This window comes from Pithys albifrons, chromosome Z (assembly GCF_047495875.1).
Source record: "Pithys albifrons albifrons isolate INPA30051 chromosome Z, PitAlb_v1, whole genome shotgun sequence".
Taxonomy (NCBI): Eukaryota; Metazoa; Chordata; class Aves; order Passeriformes; family Thamnophilidae; genus Pithys; species Pithys albifrons.
Window position 1 is genome coordinate 38,542,426 of NC_092497.1, and position 22,638 is coordinate 38,565,063.

Below are 22,638 nucleotides of genomic sequence, written 5' to 3' on the forward strand. Positions count from 1 at the left end.
ATGATATAAACTTACTGTTTCTAAGAAAAAGCAGTAAGACTTTTTGATTAAGAACCAAACCCCCTAACTTCTTGTACTTTGAACAGTTAATATCAAATATTTTATGAACTTGGGCAATTTTAGACAGAATGCTCCATATGTGCCTTGGAAAAGTTACAGCATGTCAGACACGATTTTGGGGTTTTCTGGAGTTTTCATCTAATCAGAAGGTCAAGTCTATTAGGTATCTATCTGGTAATCAGGGGTGATTTTTCTTACAATGAAGAACTTTGTAATGTACCATGTTCTGATACAGTATGTGATATGGTCTGTGCTTCTTCATTAGGAACAGTTAAGTTACTCCTATGAAGTCTCCTTGAAATACGAATGATTATGCATGTTAAGTGTATTAGTATAGAGATGGATATGATCATACTTACTGAAGAACAAATTAAAAGTCTGGTCTTCAAAGAATTGAACAGTCGGACTGGATTTTTAGGGGTTATCCTTTCATTATTCTCACTTGTTGGAAAGAGATCAGTGAAAATGCTTCTAAAAACACTGCATTCATTTGATTTTAGTTTTGCTAAACCAGTAATTTTTTAATTTTTTATTTTTACCCAAAGCTGTAGTGGATACAATTATAAATCTGTGCCCTCACTGTAAGTGGCACTGGATTAAGGTATGAAAAATCAAAGACACTATGTACCTCAAAAAACACACAGAGAAAAAGATGTTTATGTTTGGCCTAGAGATAACGAAGGTGAAATCCAGTGTTTCATTAAGGTATTCTAAAAATATGTTTAGTACTTGTGTATAGTACAGTAGTGTAACAGTGGACACTGTAGAAAAAGGAAGAATGGACTTTTAGAGTATTGAATATTTTGGATGAGTCAGACGTGGAGGATATATACTGAAGAGCAAAAAAAATCTGGAATAATTGGCTCTAGCTTCCTTAAATAAACAAAATGTATTCTACTGAATAAGTAAGATGTCCTGTGCATGCAAGATGAGTAGAAGCAATGGCATCATTATTTTTAAGTAAATAGTCACACAATACATAGGTACAAAAAGGTGTAAATAAAATTGGATCATAAGGCTTTAACTGTTGATAATTTTAAACTTCTGGATTGCCTGCCTTCCTCAGGCAGGTATTCATATAGAGCTGTAAAGTCCAGACTTAAGGTACCATCAAACTCTCTGGTTCAGTAATGCCTTTTGGATTTTTAAGTGATTTCTGTAGATTATAATGTGATTTTATTCCTAAATGTAGGTTTCTCATAGCCTTAAGTGAAAAGATTTAATTTAAATGTATAATGTGGTTTGTTTTTTGTTTGTTTTGTTTTGTTTGTTTTGTTTTGTTAGTTTTTTGATGTTTTGTTGTTTTGTTTTTTTCTGAAAAGAACTTCTTTAAGCCTCTCTTCATACCTTCTTAAAATGTTTCAATTTATCATTAGAAAACTGTTAGGTTCTAATTTTTGGGTTTTTTTATAAAAAATATCTCTCAAAACTCAAATATATAATAGTCACAAAATATTTAATGCAAATGGTACTATCTTTATTTTTCCTGTTTTATCTTTTACTTGTAGTTTTTAATGAGGTTTTATTTTTGATTTTAGGTGAAAAATATGTTTTTAACTTCACTTCCACTTCGAATTTGATAGGAATTCTATTGGTACGTTTGTTAATCTTTACTTAACCCCTTGTAATTACTTTGTATTTTCATTTTACAGATGGAATACCTCAGGTTTATTATTTTGGTCCATGTGGCAAATATAATGCTATGGTGCTAGAACTACTTGGACCTAGTCTGGAAGATTTATTTGACTTGTGTGGTAGGACATTTTCTCTTAAAACCGTTCTTATGATAGCCATACAGTTGGTAAGTAGAATAGATGTTAATTTGAGTGTTCGCTAGAATAACTAATTCAGTCTGCAATGGGTTAAATGTTTATGTCGCTTAAGAGATTTGCGCTTCTCCTGTTTTGAATTGGTGTGGGTGGTCTTTAGAGAGCACGTGATACAGTTTTAGCAGGAAAAGCATCTTATGTTACTCTCATTTACTTTGTTCCAGTTTTTCAAGAGTCATTGCATGAATGTAGCTACATTATGTCTTCTGAGTTCTCACAGTCACAACCTGGTATTATGAGTTTTAGTCTGATGTGCTGTTGTAAAAAGAAAAAATAATTAAATAAACATAATTTAAACTCACAAAAGCAGTTGGATTATGGGACTCCTAAATAGCATAAATATTTTTCCTGGACATTTTTTTAAGAATTACTGTCTTTTTTTTAGGTTTCCTCATTAGTTTTGGACCTAAGGGTGTGTGGAAGTGGAAAGCAAGACAGTTAAGGCCTAATCATGTTTAGCTTGGTGATACGATGAGTTTTAAATAAGTACTTATGAAATATTACTGATCCCACAAACCTCCACTTCCCTAAATATTACTCATGAAGGGTTAAAGTAGCTGTTTAAAACTTAACTCTAATTATATAACAGGCCTCCAACTACAGACATACAGACACACTGAGCTTATTTACAGCTGAAATGACCAAGTTCTTTTTTTGAAATGCCCAAGTCATTACAGGCCCAAAGATCAGTTTTATTTGATACTTCCTGTTCTTTTCTGAATGCAGAAATTTTGATAGAAAGCAATCCAGCTAGAATGTAGTTATATGCATAGTGATGACCTTTCAGTGCTTCTCTCATTTATACCTTTAACATGTAATAAATCAACATGAAACTGCTGCTCACTGCTTGATGACATTGTTTCTGGTTTTAGTTTTAATGTGCACTTGTGCCCACTGTTTTTAAAGAAGAAAATGTCTGTTAAATGCATGTTTCATGACTAATGTCCACCATCTGGTGTATCTGCTTAGGGAAAGTGTACAATTTTCATTGATCTTAGCTGGCAGGTAGCTTGTTAAGAACAATATCCCTTTGGTTTTAAGATGGATGTGATTTCTTCTAAATATAAGGCCAATGTAAGATGCTTAGCTTCAAACATGCTTTGATGTGGTAACCTGAAGCCTAAACTAAACTTTCTGTTTCTTTTTTTGTTTTAAATTTTTTAATTTTTTAATTTTTCTTTTATTAAAGATTTCCCGTATGGAGTATGTCCATTCAAAGAACTTGATATACAGAGATGTAAAACCTGAGAACTTCTTAATAGGACGACCAGGAAACAAAACCCAGCAAATTATTTACGTTATAGATTTTGGTTTAGCAAAGGAGTATGTAGATCCAGAAACAAAGAAGCACATACCATATCGAGAACACAAGAGCCTTACAGGAACGGCTAGATACATGAGTATAAATACCCATTTAGGAAAAGGTACGTGTGCTTTTTTAGGTGCAGAAACAAAATTTCATCAACAGCTGTGATTTGTCATAACCCATCTTATTTTGTAGTTGTAATTTTTCTCAGTCTGTAGACATAAAGATCTACAAGTTTGTGTACTTTGCAAAATACAGTTTATCCCTATGGAGGTACTATTTATGGAATAATATTTTCTGAGTCTGTACTCATCATGATCATGGCTTGGGAGTTGTTATGTTTGTTAGATATCCATAAAAGAAAGACGAGGCGTGTCTTCTTGTTTTATAACATCTCTTAACATTAGAAGTATACCATGGCAGAGTGGAGTGTCCAGGAAGTAGATACGCTTATTAAAGATAATAAAGCAAATAAGTTGCAACAACATAGGTTTTCAATGCTATCTTGCTAGTTTTCTGGTCTCTTTAAAACGCACCATAAAGTAGCTTATATATGATGCTGATTTTTTGATTTTTTTTTCAGTGCTTACGCTGTTAATAAGGCTTTGTCAGAGTAGTTAAAGGTTATGTTAACAAGTTAATGAAAGAAAGAATATATATAAAAATGACAGTTGTTGTTATTTAATGAATAAAATTACCTGGAAAAAGGTAAGAGCACTCAGATCTTTGTTTATTTCAGTTCTCTAGGGGTTTTCTAGTGAAAAGATGTTGGACCCCTTTGAATTCGTGTAACCCAGTTGCTTATTTACTGCATGGTAATCCCTAATTAGATTGCTCTCTGAGTTGGTCATAAAAATGTTGCAGAATACTTACAGTTCAGCTGTAAGTGTAACTGTAAATATAGCAAATGAGAAACTATTCTTATAGGTTGAAGATACCCTTAAGATCAGAGTCCAGCCATTAACCCAGGACTGCCAAGTCCATCCATCACTAAGCCACATCCCTAAGCACCACATCTACAGATCTTTTAAAATACCTCTCAGGATGGTGAGTCAGCCACTTCCCTGGGCAGTCCATTCCAGAGCTTGAGAACCATATTGGTGAAGAAAATTTTCCCAATCTAGACTTGTCTGTGGCACATGAGGCTGTTTCCTCCTGTCCTATCACTTGTTAGCTGGGAGAAGAGGCTGCCTCCCACCCAGCTGCAGCCTCCTTTCAGGTATAGAGCAATAAGGTCACCCCTGAGGCTCCTTTTCTCCAGGCTAAACAACCCCAGCTCCCTCCTCACAGGACCTGTGCACCAGTCCCTTCGCCAGATCCATTGCTCTTGTGCAGACATGCTTCAGCACCTCAGTTGTAAGGGTTTAGCTTTCTGGACCTAGCTTTTGTAACTCTATTGCCTCAGATAAAGGAAACATTCGCTGTATTTTTCAGGCATGAATGTTGATGTCAGCTTAAGGTGATTTAAATTCCTTCTTAAATAAGAAGATCCCACTATGTCATTTAAGAAAATAAATCAAAACATAAAACTAATAATAACTTGAAAAACACAACTGAATTTTGATCACATCTCTGATATTGACACAGGAACCTAGTAAATGACATTTTATCCTCCTTCAAGGGTGAGTTTTCCACTCTTTAGTTAGAGTCTTAATCTCTGGTTGGATGTGTTTATTGTTGTTTAATCATAAAATGGTTTGGGTTGGAAAGAACCTTAAAGATCATCTAGTTCCAACCACCCTGCTGCAGGCAGAAACACCTTGCCCTAGAACAGGTTCCTCAAAGCCCCATCAGACCTGCCTTGATTACTTCCAGGCTGTGGCATCCATGGCTTCTCTGGGCAACTGTTCCAGTGTCTTGCTGCCTACGCAATAAAGAATTTCCTCCTGTTATCTTAACTTAAACCCACTGTCTTTCAGGATGAAGCTGCTACCCCTTGTCCTTATAAAAAGTCCCTGTTCATCTTTCATGCAGGCCCCCTTTAGGTTCTGGAAGATGCCGTAATGTCTTCCTGGAGCCCTCTCTTCTCCAGACTGAATAGCCTCAACTCTCTGCGTGTCTTCATAGAAGAGAGACATTCTCCGATCATCGTTATGGCCTCTCTTTGAAATCGCTCCATCAGGTTAATTTCCTTCTCATATTGGGGACCCCAGAACTGGATGCAGCATTCCAGATGTGATCTCACCAGAGCAGAGCAGAGGGGCAGAATCCCCTCCCTTGACCTGCTGCCCATGCTGCTTTTGATGCAGCCCAGGATATGATTTCTGGACTGCAGGTGCACTTTGCTGGGTCACCTCCAGCCTCTCATCCATCTGCACCCCCAAATCCTTCTCAGGGTTGCTCTTCATTCTCTTCCCAACCTGTACTTGTGCCTGAGGTTGTCCCAACTCAGGTGGAGGTCCTTGCACTTTTCCTTACTGAACTTCATGAAGTTTGCACAGGCCCATCTCACAAGTCGGTCCAGGTCCCACGGAATGACATCCATTCCATTCAGCATGGTCACCACGCCACACAGCTTGGTCTCATGGGCAAACTTGCTGACGGTGCACTCCACCCTACTCTCCCTGTCACCAATAGAGTTACTACCCATCACCAGTCCTGATACTGAACCCTGAGGAATGCTGCTCATCATTGGTCTCCACTTGAACATTGAGTTGTTGCCCACAACTTAGAGTGCAATCACTCAGTCAATTCCTTGTCCACTTGTTCCATCTGTCAAGTCAGTGTCTCTCCAGTTCAGAGACAAGGATGTACTATATTAGTGTCAAAGACTTTGCACAAGTTTAGGTAGATGGTGTCGGTTGGTCTTCCATCATGCACCAATGCTCTAACTGTGTTGAAAGCCACCAAATTTGGCAGGCATGATTTGCCTGTGTTGGCTGTCAGTAGTCACCTCCTTGTTTTCCGTGTCCCGTAGCATAGTTTTCAGGAGGATCTACTCCAGATCATGGTGGGCACTGAGGGGAAACTAACTGGCTTGTAGTTCCTGATGTCTTGCTTTTCTTGCCTTTTTAATAATGGGGATGATGTTTCTTCTCTTTCAGTCTGTGGGAACTTCACTGAACTGTAACTGTAACAACTGTAACAAATGTAATGGATGTAATGGATAGTGGCTTAGCCTGATGTTCTCTCAGGACTCGTAGATGCTTCCATGGACTTGTGCACCTTCAGGTTCCTGAGATGGGCTCCAACCTGATCTACAGTTGGTGGTTATTCTTTCGCCCTGACTTTGCCTTCTGTGACATGGGTGATTTGACTGGAACAAATAATTTTTTGCCTCAGTTTTTTCCATATCTCGGGTAACCAGTGCTTCTCCCATTCCTTTCTGGAAAGGTCCCACATTTTTCTAGTCTTCCTTTCATTACTAGCATACCTGTAGAAGGTTTTCTTGTTGCCCTTGACATCCTTGGCCACATTTAATACTATCAGTGCTTCAGCTTTCCTAAGCTGGTCTCTGGCTGCTCAGACTGTGTCTCTATACCTCACAGACCACCTGTCATTGCTTCCACCCTCTATATGCTTCCTTTTTTTTGTCTTTGGATGCATCCAGGAGCTCCCCATTCTTCCATGCAGGCCTCCTGACAGCTTTTGGTTGACTTTATCTTTGTTGGAAGGCATTGCTCCTGGGCTTAGAGGAATTCATGCTGGAATATTGACCAACTTTCTTTGGGCCCTTTTCACTCCAGACCTTTTTTCTCGTGGTACTCTACCAAGCAGATCCCTGGAGAGGCCAAGTCATGTCTTTTGAAGTCCAGGGTAGTGAGCTTACTTCGATCCCTCCTCACTGCCCTCAGGATCAGAAACTCCAGCATTGCCATGGTGTGTAAAACTGTCACAATAAATGCACAGTAACTGGAAAGACTAAATGTTTAGTCAAACTTGCACAAAACTGCCAAAGCCCACTCTTCTGTGGTGTATATCAATAATGTATAGTTACTGAACATTATGTAGCCAGTAATCACTTGTTTCGGAATGGACATTTCATCAAGGATTTCCAGTAGTTTTGTGCCAAGCTGTGAGTTTGTTTCTGGAATAGAAGTTATTTTATCTCTGTGAAAAATATTGTGGATTTATTCAGATAGCTATTTGAAAGAAATATTCTGCAGCCCTTATCAGCATGTAACTGGTGCCCTATCTTCTGTAAGGTAATTTCTCCTACAGATAAACTTATTCTTTTCTTCTTTTCCATTTTCTTTCATTTTCAGGAAGGGAAAGTGAGGTGCCAGAGAATATAGATTCTGACTGGGAGCTTAAGAAAGATCAAAATCTTTGTAAAAATCCTGCAATTTTCTTTATTTGCTGGAAATGTAAATTGGTAGTTGTTTTGTGATTTCCCAAAATTCTGAAAAACAATGTGCTGAAGTATTATTTAAGTTATTGGCTACAGGAAGTCTAGTTACCAGTAGTTGTGTGGCTATATGTGGGAACAACACATATCCTTGATTGTATCGGTCTTTTCTTGGTAGTGTTTAATTATTGAAGAGGCAGAGTTTAGTTGTCTTACAGTGAATGCCTGAGATGCTTTTGGGAATGAAGCAACTCTGCTGTTAATGCAAATAGAAAGGCCAATGAAGCCAATTTCTTTAAACAGTACTTATCTTCTAGAACAACCAGGAGAATGCCATCCTTACCTCCATATACATCTCTTGTATCCAAGCTGACGTATGTTCTAGATGTAAAATCTGTTGTCTGTGGCTCAGACTCCTTTGTCATCTAAACCATCAACAAATAATTCTACAGTGCATCAATTCAATGCACTTCTTATTGCAAGAACTATAAACATTTGGTCCTGACATTTTTTTAAGCCTAAATCCTGGAGTTTTCCAGTAGCTTAACAAAAAAAGGAATTATTTTCTGCAGTTAGGGACTGTTATTTTGTGGTGAGAGCTCTATAGGAGTCCCAACAACCTTCTCGTGTCACTGAGCCAGTGGTGCAGGGTGAAGTCCCTTCCCAGACCTGGGTTCCTCCCTAGGAAGTTCAGTCTTTTCCTTCTCATACACACCGAATTATCATTTGACCTCAGGAGCAGGATTTTATCTTAGAGAAATACCTTTGCTGTGTAAACTTATAAATCTATAGTTGTATGAAACAATGCGTCTAACACAAACTGAGATAAATAAGCCCTTGCACCCTTAATTAAATGTGTAAATGAAAATAGGATTTTTTTTTGGCATAATGTCTACATTATCCTTACGACAACAGTGTGCCACACAATGTGTGCTTGGCATGCAACTTCATTTTTATGAAGTAGAATCATCAACTTCAGGATGCATGGGTTTTTTCAGAAAAGAATACTGTTCTGTCCCTCATACTGTTGTATGAAAGCCTATCATTTTTAGTGAGATGACAAATTCTGGGTTTCAAATTTATTTTTGCTAAACTGTATGGATTGACAGTTCAAGGTAAATAGAGTATAACTTTCCATCTCTATATCTAACCTTGTAATCTTCCTGGTAGCTAATAATGTGTTTTCTGATCCAAATGGATAGTATGTTTCTACTGTTAGAGCATTCCTAAACTTTATTTAGGGAGAAATGCAGTGTTTATTAATAGATTATTACTAAAGACCAAATGTCATTTAAACTGTGTTATGATTACATTATTGTGTATGCTAAAAGAATATGATTTCTGGGGATAGCCTGCTTAATGAGTGTCTAGTTTTTATTTGAATCAACCTAATTGAATTAATTGTCAGTAATTTATGAACTAAATAACAGGTGCTAGTTTCTTACTAATTTAGCTAACTTCAGGTGACCTTTTTGAGAGAGAGGAAACCACGTTCCCTAAAGCTTTGTTGTGTGTTTGTCATCTTATGATTGTGTTACCTTTTAGGCAACATATCTTCTCAATCTCATTAAATTGTGATAAGCTTTGATCTGTATGCATCAGCAGCCCTTCCTCCAGCTGATGCTTGAAATCCTTTTGTCTTCTGCTAGTCTACTGCCAGTTTATTCTAGTTTTCAGAGGTTCTTCTGAATAATAGCAGTATAAACTTTGAGTTTCCTGTTTCTCAGGATCATCTTGAAGATTTCCATCCATAAGAAAGCATATTTGATTACTATTTATTAATTACTCCAAAATGGACAGTGAAGGACTCAAATGGATTCTGAATGACAGTCTCTGTCCCCAAAGTTAAAATGAACAAAAAATCTTGTCTTATAGCAGGGTTTTGAGGGCATTGAGAATTTGAGTGATGTATCCTACAAGTTCCCAAAGAACTTTCCTACAGAAATATCACAAACAGTACAAAGGTCGTTTTAAAAAGAAAGACACCCCCAAACACCCAAATCCTCTCTCTTTGAAATCATTTCAGGGTAAAGGTTGAAAATTTCACCTTTCATAGACAGGAGTTTCTGTGAAGGAGCCATTGCCTCCACAAAATAGTTTTATCTTGTTTTTTCTCAAAAGAGGTTAATTTTTCATCAGCATAAGTTGCAGAAATTAATGTGAAAGAGAGGGATTACTGTCCTGTAGCGAAGACCAAATAGAACTTTCCAGTGAGTTTTTTTGGACTGCGCCTTAGTGTTGCCCAACTGAGAGACTTCCATTGCATGCTTGTAACATTCTCTTATGCTTTGCTACTGTCTTACCACTGATCTGTCTTACATAAAACACACTGCATTGCAGAAAACATTTGTCAGGGGCAAAGCTCCTGATGTTCTCACTTTCAACATGCTCTCATAAAGATCACAGGATTTCTGCCAGCAACTGAAGCCAACATTTCTTTCATGTACTGAAACCTGCCAGGCATAGAAATCTACAGCATGGAACTCTGTAACTTATTCCTGCTTTCTTCTTGATCTGTGAGATTTCATCAGGATAGCGTGTGGTCAGCAAAATGGATGTTGGGTAGCAGAGAAATTCAGATAGGACCAAATTGTCTCTAGGGCACTCACTGAGAAGTGGCAGCAGTGGGCAGCAAGAGTGGAGGAGTGAAAACTAGAAAAGTGTTGGCAACGGAATTAGAAATGAGTGAAGGAAAAATTGCTGTGAAAGAGCCTTGTGCGGCTGGCAGATGTGTGATGAAGGGACTAGATGTAGAATTATTGTACTTTTTTTTTTGTATTTTCCTACTTGTTTGCTAGTATATGTTTTCTCAGTGAAGATAGGGATAGAAAACAGAGTACTGAGTACATTGTTCTATTTATATGAAGACTAATAATTGTTCTTCAGATACAGTATATTTATGACAATATTATGTGTTGATCAGATTGGAGCCAGGTTGACTTTGTCAACTTTGCTATATGCAAAAAATCAAACATGCTTTTCTTCCATTTGCTTTCCTGATCCATTTTTCTTGTTGGAAAAGCATAGCATTTTTGGCTTGCGAAGTAATGACTGGAAACAATTTTAAAATTTTGTTTTCTACCTTTTGTCACGGAGGAAATCAAATTTAGAATTAAATACTGCCTTTTACTTAAATACATAACACAATGTGTAACATTAGTTTCAACAGCAAATAGAATGAAATCATGTGGAAATACATAATTCTGGTTTTTATCAGTGATTTAAAGACTCACTATTCTCTAGTACTTTCACTTTTCCTACAAATAATGGATTTAATCTAAAAACTATATGAAATATGCTTTGAAAACTTCAAATGCACTTTGTTTTACTTTCCTTTTCCTTTAACCTTCTTTGAACTTTTTGAAGGACTTTATTCCAGATGAAAAATTGTGGCCTTGTCAGACAGTGTGTCCTGTAAAAGCTTATGTATCACCTAGACTTGAGAGCAGGCTCTGTGTATGTGCATCTGCGTGCTGCTTTCTGTTAAAATAATAATACTTCGGAGCCTTCTTCAGTCCACCTTTGACTCACTCAAATTCCATAATGGGTCCCTGAGGAAAATACTGTCTTCATGGTTTTATAGAGGAAAAGAATGTATCGAATAAAGTTTTTTAAAAGGGTTTCAAGTTCACAAGTAATGGAGCAAAAAATATTGTATTTAAAATATAATTTTAAGAGTAAAACTAAAATAATTTTAAATAATATTTTAAAATAAGAGCAATATTTTACAGCAAGGTAATTTGCTTAAAGTACTGTTGAGATGAATATGCCTCTGGTCTGCATCTGCTTTTTTTTTTATTTTAGCTGTGTTCGTAATGCAATCTATAGTACAGCAGAACCCTACAACATACTCAGTTTAATTTCAAGTACTCTACACCTACCAACTATTTTTACATAATATGCAAACTGACCTTTTAAATACAAAATTACACAGATTGAGTTTTCTAATAATATTTGCATTTTGTTTCAGAGCAAAGTAGAAGAGATGATTTAGAAGCTTTGGGTCATATGTTTATGTATTTTCTCAGAGGAAGTCTTCCATGGCAAGGTTTAAAGGTAGTGACTTTTGATATCTTCTTCTGTCCTATTTTCAGATCATCACCTTTTATTGACTTTTTTTTTCATTTTGAATGTTTGTCTGCAAGCTGTGTGGCTTCAGATGCTTGTTTTGTTCTTGTATCATAGGCTGATACATTAAAAGAACGTTACCAGAAAATTGGAGACACAAAACGAGCAACCCCTATAGAAGTATTGTGTGAAAACTTCCCAGGTAACATCTGCTGCTTATAAAGCAAAGCCGGGATAGGTAATTGCTTTATATCTAGCTTTAAAAATAAATAATTTTTCCAAATACATATATTGTGTACTATGATAATAGATTACAGAATGGGGGTCAGGTTGGAAGGGACCACAGTGGGTCATCTGATCCAACCTCCCTGCTAAGCAAGGTCGTCTTAGAGCACATTGCACAGAATTGCATCCAGAAGATTTTTTAATATCTCTGGTGAAGGAGACTCTACAGGCTTTCTAGGCATCTGTTCCAGTGCTTGGTCACCCACACAGTAAAGTAGTTCTTCCTTATGTTCAGGTGGGACTTCCTGTCCATCAGTTTCTGTCCATTGCCTCTTGACCTGTTGCTTGGCACCACTGAGAAGAGCCTGACTCTTTCCACTTGACACCCCACCTTTAGATATTTACACAGATTAATGAGGTCCTCTTGAAGTTACCTTTTCTGAAGGCTCAACAGGCCCAGCTCCCTCAGTCTTTGCTTAAAAGAGGGCCACTGCTCCCAGCTTTGTGTCATTGGTGAACTTGCTGAGGAGGCACCTGCCCCTTCATCCAGGTCATTGGATAAGTTAGACACTACTAAGCCCAGAAGAATTATCCTTTTGAAGCAACAGTAAGCTAATGCTGTTCTTTTTAAAATACAGATCCTTCTAAAGGAAACATTAAAAAAATATATGTATGCATACAGTGATCAACTAGTCTGCACTTGTATCTGCAGCCTTTTGCAAACCTTTTCAGCTCAAATCTTGGTTTCATATTCCTATGAAAAACAAGCTGCATTGGAAACAGCTTGAAGTAATATTTAAATAACTTGCAAGTTTTAGGTGTCACTTCTAGTTCTCTTTTAGTGCAAGGAGAATCAATGAGGTATTGGAAAATTGGAGAGAAGCAAATATGACATTTTTAAAAAGTTGGACTAAAGTGTTTGCATGACATGGGCATGATTTTGTCAAAATATAAATGAACACCTTGAAAGGTAATCACAATATCATTGACAGGCAAAATAGATTTCCTGAGAATAACTCCTGACAAACTGATTTGATTTGCTCTTACGAAAGGAAGTCCTGTCCACAGCAGGCCTTGTGGACAGGAGGCGGATGCTTTATGTCATACACCCTTTTCTTTACCTTTCTTTAATCTTGTCTCTTTAAAATTAATTGGAGGTGGGGGTGGGAAAGTAGGAGCATTTCTTTCCACACTTTTTAGGTATACTATGCATTAGAATCGGAAGGCTGAATGGAAAACCTCAACAGGTAATGCAAAGGGAAAATTAATGGGGAGTCACTTGATAGGGTGTGCTTAGTATATGGCAGTATGTCTCAAAGACTATCATTGCTAATAAGTAATTTTTATTCCTGGTAATCTACAGCTTCATGGTGAACAACTGTTCAGGTTTTATGCTGAGAGGTAGAAGTTGCTTTAAAATGAAATTATTTTTTTTTGAGTCCATTAAAAGAGATAATGAAAGTTATGTCAATTTCTTATTTATATAGAGGAAATGGCTACATACCTACGTTATGTAAGAAGGTTAGAGTTTTTTGAAAAGCCAGACTATGACTACTTAAGAAAGCTCTTCACAGACTTACTTGATCGGAAAGGCTATATGTTTGATTATGAATATGACTGGATTGGCAAACAGTTGGTGAGTACAGTTAAGCTATTAGTAATGTAATGGGGATGTTTGGTTTTGAGCCAGTGTTTCAGAATTGAGTTTCAGAAAACATACATGTCTCAAGGCTGCCATTAGAGTGTGAACAGCTGCTTTTACAAACCCGTTTTCATATGCATCTTCTGACATTATCTTTTGGCTTGAGTGTTTCGTGTTCTGTCTCTTTCCAAACGTAATCTCAGTAACAAAGTGCATTTCTGCTCAACCCAAAATGAGATTGCATTAAAAATTACTTTATCCCTTTCATCAGGTTTCATCAGAATGTCCTGACTTCCAAATGAAGAAACTATCAGCCTAAAGTATTTCAGAAAATCAATGTACAATAATACTTAGAATTGCTACTTCATTAAATTGTGTAATTCTTGTTTTGCCTTTTTTATTGTTGATATTACTAAATATCTAGTGAAACTTCTGCTTTAATTTGGTAATTTTGTGTTATTGGAAATTGTCAGATTCAAAGATTTTTTTTCTATTAGATACGAGTAACCTTTGATGAGACTTAGAAATTTATTCTTTTACCAGTTGCTACATATTATTTATATTTGTAGCCTACTCCAGTTGGTTCGGTACATTCAGACCCTGCAATGTCATCAAACAGAGAAGCATATCAGCACAGAGACAGAATGCAACAATCCAAAAATCAGGTAAACTGCTCGTGAAAGATTATTAGCATTAGTATGTCTTTTCTCTAATGATTTGTCTTATGTTATTGATTATATTAGAAATCTGAAATAAGATTGAGTCCAGGTTTTCTTTGTTTTTACTTGGATTTAGGTAGATCCTTGTCAAAGTCTGCAGGTGCAGAAATACATTAAAATGTCCTGAAAGCTTGCTTGTTTGAAGCTACCGTAAAATGTAGCTTACATCAGTAGTGAATTTTTGTCTTTGATATTTCCTTAATCACTGTCTCTTCTCCTTATGCTTTATCATGCATTTGAGTTCTAAGATGTATGTATAACATTTTCACCTTATTTTTTAAATAATAAAATTAATGACCAAGGTGGTAGGAATAGTAGGAATTCAGAGTTGTGTCCATTTACCTTAGCAAAGTTACAGGGTTGAGTTTTCTTCCTATGAATTTTGAGTTTTGGCTGCCTCCACCTCTCTGTGAAAATGTATGTGTAGGCATGTCTGAGTATGTTGATAGTATGGAAGTGCAATCTGTATAGGAATTGAGTGTATAGTGCTTCTGTGCTTTAAAAACATAGCATACAATAATTAATAACAAATTGTTTATATTTGTATTTTTTTTTCTTTTGCATAAACTCCTAATGCATTAAAAAATTGATAGTCAACAGAACATAGGGCAGCTTGGGACTCACAGCAAGCCAATCCACATCATTTGAGGGCTCACCTGGCAGCTGACAGACATGGTGGCTCGGTACAGGTATTTTCTGCTTCTTTGCATGACTTAAATCAGTCACTTTATCTTATATAATACTAGTCTCCTGTAGTGTAGGACATGATTCGTGTTTTCATACTAAAACTGCTTTCCAGTAACGCTCAAAATGTTGCTATTATTCCTTAGTTCGCAGTTACCAAACAGAAATTTAAGCAGGTGCAGAAACTGAGGAAGGTTTTGTTTGTGAATTTTTGCTATGTGTTTCTCAAAGGAAGTCTAAAACAATTGAATTATCTTACTGATGGAATATACACTTGTATTAGTGCAAGCAACTGAAGTTTAGACTTTTGATGTGTTGTTCAAGTCATGTTTTTAGTTCATTAAGCAAATTTCAAATTAAAATGTTAATTAGTGATGTTTACTTAAACTTTACTATTTTTGCTCAGACAGTAGTTAGCTAGAAGAATGTTTCCTAGGGCAGTACTTCACACATATCAGCCAAAATATTTGTAGAAACTAACATTTTTTCCTTTATTATTTGTTTGTTTCATCTTTGAAGCACTTTTTTCCTGACTTATTTTCCATTTTTAATTTATTTTTTTAAATGTTTGGTGTTTTGCTCTTTGAATATATTTAGGTGTGTGATAGTTGGAATAATACATAAGGAATTGCAACTTTAATATAGAAGGATTCAAAATGCCAGCTGCAAAGTCTGTGTGAGGTTTTGAGCTTTGAGTCTAAAATGAAAATAATTTAGCTTGTCTGAGCGGAAAATAAATTGTCTAGTGCATTTTTGATTCTGACAATCTGAGTTGCATGTATTTCTTCTGAAGTTTTGGGTTGGAAAAATCCAAAAAACATTGTTACAGTCTTGCCAGTGTGATAATTCCATGTCTTCTTTAAATACCTGGAAACTCAATTAAAACTAAATAATCTCTACATTTTGCTGCCTTAGAAACAACTGTCATGTGTCATGTAACAAATCTAGTAGATGATAATTATCACTATGTATTAAGAGAAATTTAGAAGTCATTTTGTCTTCCCATTAACAAATGTTTTAAAACCTTTATGCTGTATTTAACTTGATTTGGTGTAGTTCTCTCAATAACATCAGTATTAATGGTACTAATTTATCTTCTGAGAACATTGGGAATCAAAATTGGATTTGAAGTTGTCTTCCAAAAGTATTACTTTGTAAAAATATTTTCTTATGTTAGGAAAAACGTATTTAACTTACTAAGTTACAGTCAGTAGAGCTTTCAATTTGTACACCATACAAACCATTTGTTTGGCAATCGTAGCACTTTAGAATCCTTTTTTTCTTTGTCAGGGAAAATGTAACAATTGCAAGAGAGTTTTCCCCATTGTCAAAGATGCTAAATACCCTCTGGGGATAGGGAGAACATTTTCAAGGAAATAACAGTGGTATTCCGTACTTTTAGAATAGTGTTCCATTTTTTTTCTCGAAAGATTCAGGCATTCTGAATTCAGATCACTTAGATCACCTGAGGTTAAGCAATTGTCATGTGACTAAAGCACTGTGCAAAACTGCAGCCATTTGGTCCGTGCCTCTGAAGATCAAGTGTTTTACAGCAGGGTGTTTTCATGCAAGCTTTATTGAGTTGCTTTTTATTGTGGAGTGCTCATGCTTTCTCATTAAAGCCACTTCTAAATCACATAATATCTTCAGGGTTTTTTTGAAGTTTGAACTGTTAACTGTTGCCAAATACTTGTTTGGTGAGGTGGCAACAACTGAAGCATGCTATTTGTTACGTTGGATGATTATTTAGTTGAATTCCTACTTGTTCCTAAGGAGACAAGTTCTAAAAATGCCACATAAAATTTTTCAAAAGAAAGTTGAGCCAGAAGTAATGAAATTAAAAGTGTATTTATTTTTTCTATGAAATTAGTGAGCCATTGCTCATCTTTGAGATCAGTTTTATGCTGAATTACCAATTTTTCTGCAAGATACGAAAATCTGTCATTACTATAAAGTGACAGTGGAATGCTTTTAGGTCACTGCTGTTCATCATCTGTAATATTACTGCTGATGTCATCTCTGAGATTCTGTTTTAAGAATGTGTTTATTTGAAATGTGTTAGTGATTCTTGTGTGTGACACATTAGCCCCAAGAAGACTGGATGTTGGTATGTGTGTGTAAGTATGTTAGCATAACTTTTTATGCTCCTAGTGATGGTAAGTTCAAGTAGGAAACATTGGTGTTCAGAATGGTTTGTTTATTAATACATATTGTTCTGATTCTTGTGTTAATTTGAATTATCCCAGAGCCTGTGTTTGAGAGATCCTAAAGTCCTTAATCATGTCTAATTTTGCCATGTAGCATCAGTTTAATGTTCAGATATTATTAGGAAAATGAGTTGTAAAGGGAAGACATCCCTTCTTCCACTTATCTCAGTCCATCTTTCTAGTTTGTGTAGCCTTATTATTGATCAACTTGTACCTCCCACCAGTTCATTCATCAACTTCTGTGCCGTTTGTTTCAGTTCTCAAAATGTCAGTTGTAAACACTGAATTATTTCCTTCTCTGTGTGAACTGCAATCTGCTTATACATTCGTAAACACTGTATTAATGTATTTCATTACCTTTTTTTCATTACTTGCTAGCTGATCTTTTTTCTCTTATCCTTTCTGTTTTCCCATGGGGAAATTCTTTAGAAGGAGATTAGATTTCAAGGTTGGGTTAAAGAGTTCCCAGTAAAGTACTTAGGAACTGCTTGAGAGATTATTATATTCCATATAGGCAGTTTTGGGTTGCAAGACACTTCTTGACAAGAAGTCAAGATAGTAATGTGTTAGATGAGACAAATCAATTTTCCTGAACTTTGGTAAATTCAAACTGGATTTTTTTGTTACTGTTTTGTGTAGGTAAAATAAAGCATTGTGTAGTATCGCCACTGAATTGCTTAGGCATGTATATTAACCTTTATTTTTGAAGAGTGGATAATTCAGTTACTTAGATTCTTAATGGAATGAAGGATTATTTTCTATGTCTCGTTCAGATTTTTGCAATTCGTTACTGTGATTAAAGTAATGGAAATCAGCAAATTTTTTTTTCGTGGCAGACTTTCTAACAGAATTTTGAACATGGCAATAAAAGATTAGTTTATGTACTAGTAAGAAACAAAGTATGGAGCTAGCCTGAAGATTTACTCTTCCCATTTGGGGAATTGATATTCAGGCTTGACTTGGTCTTTTTATAATTGACCCTAATCAAGCTTCTAAATGACCATGCATCTAAGAAATGGGTCTGTTCCACAACTAATATCTGTCATTAATGTGTAGTGGGGTCTGATATTTTGTTTGCTCACGTTATGGCATAGAGGGCAGCAAGAAACAGCCATTGTGATGCATATGCTTCTTTGTATAGTTGCTCTTCAAGTTAAAATTTTAAAGAACTGATTAAATTTGAAGGAATAAATTTAAGCCAGGTGTTTTAGTTTGAGTGCTATGGCAAAATGCCAAGTATAAACCAAAGTGACAAAGCTCTCTCTTCCTGCTCCTCACTGAGAAAAGGGAGGAAAGAAACCCCTGTAAAACTTGAACTTAACTAGTTTATCTATTTACATGAAAAAGGGAAAATTAAAAGTATAATATAACACACACCCGGAAAAGTTAGAACTAACAATAACTCCCCACTCCCCATCGAACACAAATCCCGCCATTCTAGCTACAAATCACCCAAGAGAACTCAATTCCTCCAGGGACAGACCCAAGCAGAGAGAAAGACTAAAAACTAAACTTTTTACTTCTCTAAGATAACATGGTGGTGAGCTGGTGCTGGGCCTGGGCCTCCTGTCCCTCCCAGGACAGCACAGTGCATCCTGCCAGGGCCGCAGCCATGAAGAAATTGACCAAGCACCTCCTACATCCACTTTTATATTTGAGATGATGTCGGAATATGGTGTGGAATACCACTGGCCAGTAGCAGTCAGTGTCAGCTGGCTGACCCAGGTCCAGTCAGCTGAAAATCCAAGCCCTGCTCTAAAATCAAGACATAAATCTAGGCCTAAATTTGAACCCAGGATAAGATCTGTTACAAAGATCTTAAGTTGGTTTAGATTTTCAGTTTAGCTGCTATTCTCCAACTTGTATACAGGTGAGTAGCTTAAGTTATTCTTCAATATTGCGATACGTCTAATTTGAAACATTCAAAGTCATTGTTCTCAAAAACCTAATTCTGTGACTGTTCAGGGAAAAATGTTCATGTGCATTTTCTTAATAGGATTTTTAGACCCATAACTTCTATATCCTCATTTTTTTTCACTGTATTTATATTCAAATTATTAGCAGATTAATTGTGCCTCCCGTTTTTCATCAGGCTAATGATTTCATCAGGGGAAATCTAGTCCAACTTGAGTCATAAGTAAAGAAACTAAATTAAAATTTCTCTTAAAGCACTGTTAGTTTTGTGTATCAGTGCTTCTCTCTCCCATTAGCTTTTTATGTGGATCCACTATGATAAGTCTTCATTGTGGCTTATTTGTGGTACAGAATTTGGGGTGCCACTCCTTCAGTGCATGCACTGTCTTTCAGGTTGCTTGTTCAATTCTGTTATATTCCCATATGTTTCAATTTGATTTTTGAGCTGCTTGGCATGTAGTTGGAGGGAGAAGTCTAATGACTGGTCTAAATTAAGCCCATGTAATTCAGGATTAGGAGTGTGTAAGTGTTAACACTGAATTATCAGTCTTTGACCTAAGGCTCTTTTGAATCACATTGCAAAGTACTTTATGGATGGAACACGAAATTAAATTCATGCAGCTGTAGCCCTACTGACAGTGGAATTGAAGCATTACTGCCCATCTTGTGTGCTCCTTTGGATGAGTCCTTGTTTCTTTTCTTTAATGTTGAATATTTTGCTCCATTGTAGGTGAATTAGTCCTTGTTTCTTCTTCCTAGTGATGAGCTTCTAGAGTTGTTTCAGCAGTAGTAGCTTAGAGTGAAACTCAAGGCTTTTGTGATTCTGCAGAAGCATGACTGATGCTGTTTTTCAGACTTCTGGGACCCTTTGGTTCACTTATGCTTTTGGTGGTCATAACTCTCTCCAGAAAGAAGAACTCAATTTTCCTACCATCTGAACTAAGTCATGCAACAGACAGTTATACTTGATAGTCTTTGTATATTTAGTCGATGTGTCTGGTGTGTATGTACTAGGGAAGGACTATGGAGATTATCAACCAGAGCAAGGCAGGACAGTCTGCTGCTGTCTGGTGTGAGGTTTTTCACAGTTTGTTTCAAATTCTTAAAGTAAATAGATTAGTAAAAGAAACCACCTTAGAACAAACACTGTCTTGAAAAGGTAGACTTCTCCTGCTAAAAGGAGTCAGTCTCAAGAAATACTAAGAAATTTTGAAATCAGTTTGAAGAATAAGATGAAATAAGCTTTCTTGTTGTTACTGAATAGTAGTGCATTGACCCAAGCTGAGAATGATTGTTTCTCCTTTAAAGATGCAGACAGCTTGGATGACACGTACATAACATGCATAACACATACATTATACATACAATATTATATTATAGTAGGAAGGACTTTTAGATACCTACTTTCATGTTTTCCAATCCAAATGAGGGGTGTGTTCATCCTTGAGTTTGATGCCTTTTTTAAATCTGCTGTCCAAAAAGATAGACATGAATAATTAAACAGGGGCTCCTGAGAAAGAAGGAGAATGCAATGTGAAAGCTCCACAGGTGCTAGAGCTGGGCAGTGTGTTTGATACAGGTGTAAAAGTCATGCATTTTTTCAATTGCTTTCTGTAGGAGAAGAGATGAAAATAGGAATTCTTGCAAATGCCTGTGCAAACTGTCACCTGTTCTTTGTAATAGTCAGGAATGCTATTGTATTGTTTTTGCTTCCCATCCAGAAAGTGAACATAAACTTGTCTTATTTGTTAATATGCCCTACTCGATTAAACTAAAGACTAAGACTTCTGTTTCTGATCAACCACTGTTATGAAACCTTGATCACTGATCTGAGGATCTCTATAGAAAAGTTTGTTTCAGATCTAGATCACAGAGCAGAAATCCTGAACTACTAGGACTGCAGGCAAGGTTGACTACAATATTAATTGGGTGGCATTGCTTTATAAGGGTTAGCACAGGCTGTAGTTGTCGTTAGTTATGTAGTTATGCACAGGAAGTTCCATGCAAACAAGAGGAAGAATTTCCTTAATGTGAGTGTGGCCAGGCACTCAAGCAGTCTGCCCAGAGAGATTGTGGAGTCTCCTTCCCTGCAGACATTCAGAAGCTGTCTGGACACAGACCCGAGTAACATGCTTAAGGGAACCCTCCTTGAGCAGGGAGGTTGGACCAGATGACACCACCAGTGGTCCCTTCCAACCATAAGCATTCTGTGTTTCTGTGCTTACTTTGAATCCAAAACTCATCTGGTGGACAAGTTGAGCACCTTTTTTTAAACCTTATGTCTTCAGGAATGCTCCTGTCTTATTTAGCAAGTACTTCTGATGCATTTTCCACACTGCTTATCACTGTTACAACTGGATATTTCACAGGAAGCAGTGAAATTATCTGCACAGTAAGATACCTGGTGAAGGTGGTTGGGATCATAATGTATCCTTTTCCCAGTAAATACGAACAATGATGACAACAAATACTAAGATACTTCTAAAAAAACCCCCAACAACACAAAATCCCCAAAAAACCAAAAAATTAATCTATTAACCCAGGGTATTTGGTTCAAAATGCCTCACCTACCATCTTAAGATTTGTTAAAGTGCAGTTACCACCTATTTCTGTCACTGAATACCAAGTGCTTCTGTCTTCTCCAGTGATATGAAACTAAGCTTAAGCCATCTTGTTGAAAACCCACTTACGTACCTATCATCACAGAAGTCAAGTCCAATCTCTCAGAATTCCTTTAGTTATATTGACTAAACTTTAAGTAATTAGATCTTGCAATTTCAGACATATTTTCTTTTGTTTTATTTCTGGGCAACAGTTTTTGTTTGGCAGTGGTTCCTATTTTAGTGAAACCTGAAAAAGAAGACGACTCAGTCTGATGTAGGCATATGGCATGGAAAATGCCTTAAGTGAAGCTCTGTACTTAGTTACAAAAGGAACCACAAAACAAACCTCAATAGGCTAGGCTATTAGCTCTCATTGTAAGTAGAGGAGACATAGCTGCTTCATTAGGAGGAGAATTTTGAAGGATGAGTGGAATAAATAATACTGTGGTGATGGCTTTCCTTCCTGCTACTTCCGTCTACCATGATCTCTCACCATCAGCTGGTAATAATCTTGAACTACTATTGGTCTCTGTAGCTGATAAATTACAGATGTTTTGTGCAAACTCTTATATTAGTTGACCAGAGTGATATTTTTGGGCTTGTTGGTCAGCCAAGCATTTGCTTCTGCTTAGTAGCTAGTTGCCTTCTTGATGGGATCAGTCAACTCTTTAATGCGTGAGTTAGCACTGTCAGCTGTCCTGACCATATAGGCACTTGTCTGTATCTAGTTAACCGTCTTCCTGTCAGATTCAGTGAGATGAACAAAGGAGAGGCCTCTGGAATGGCTCCATTTGTCATACAGGAAAGCTGACAAGAACTGGGACAGAGAGTATTTGGTTCCACTTGGTTTAAAGTCAAAACAATTGTTCACAGAGAACCATGGGTATCCTACTGAGTTGAAGAATTTACAAAGGAATTTCAGAGTCAATTAATAGGAATGAATATTAATTTTTATAATTTTTTTGTCAGTAAGTGTGTTTGTGTTCTATAGATCAGACACATCCTATACTCTTAAGTCTAGAAAATGTCTTATTTTTCCCCTTTTCTGATGATTACTCTTTGAGATACAACTGAATTAGACTGTACAAGGTGG

General features: G+C 36.5%; 1 protein-coding gene across 9 annotated transcripts in view; it reads left to right on the top strand.

Moving 5' to 3' along the window:
- CSNK1G3 (casein kinase 1 gamma 3) overlaps nucleotides 1–22,638 on the top strand; it is an 83,365-nt gene that overhangs the window by 52,552 nt on the left and 8,175 nt on the right. For 8 of the 9 annotated variants that reach the window (XR_011700020.1, XM_071581600.1, XM_071581602.1 and 5 more), the window contains 7 exons: nucleotides 1,713–1,861; nucleotides 3,079–3,313; nucleotides 11,454–11,539; nucleotides 11,669–11,753; nucleotides 13,264–13,412; nucleotides 13,988–14,083; nucleotides 14,731–14,826. Coding sequence is in view for 8 of the 9 variants with exons in the window: in XM_071581600.1 (XP_071437701.1) it covers nucleotides 1,713–1,861; nucleotides 3,079–3,313; nucleotides 11,454–11,539; nucleotides 11,669–11,753; nucleotides 13,264–13,412; nucleotides 13,988–14,083; nucleotides 14,731–14,826 (896 nt within the window). In the remaining variant the exon portion in view is untranslated. The remainder of the gene's footprint in view (nucleotides 1–1,712; nucleotides 1,862–3,078; nucleotides 3,314–11,453; nucleotides 11,540–11,668; nucleotides 11,754–13,263; nucleotides 13,413–13,987; nucleotides 14,084–14,730; nucleotides 14,827–22,638) is intronic. The other variant, XM_071581603.1, reaches the window with a different exon arrangement.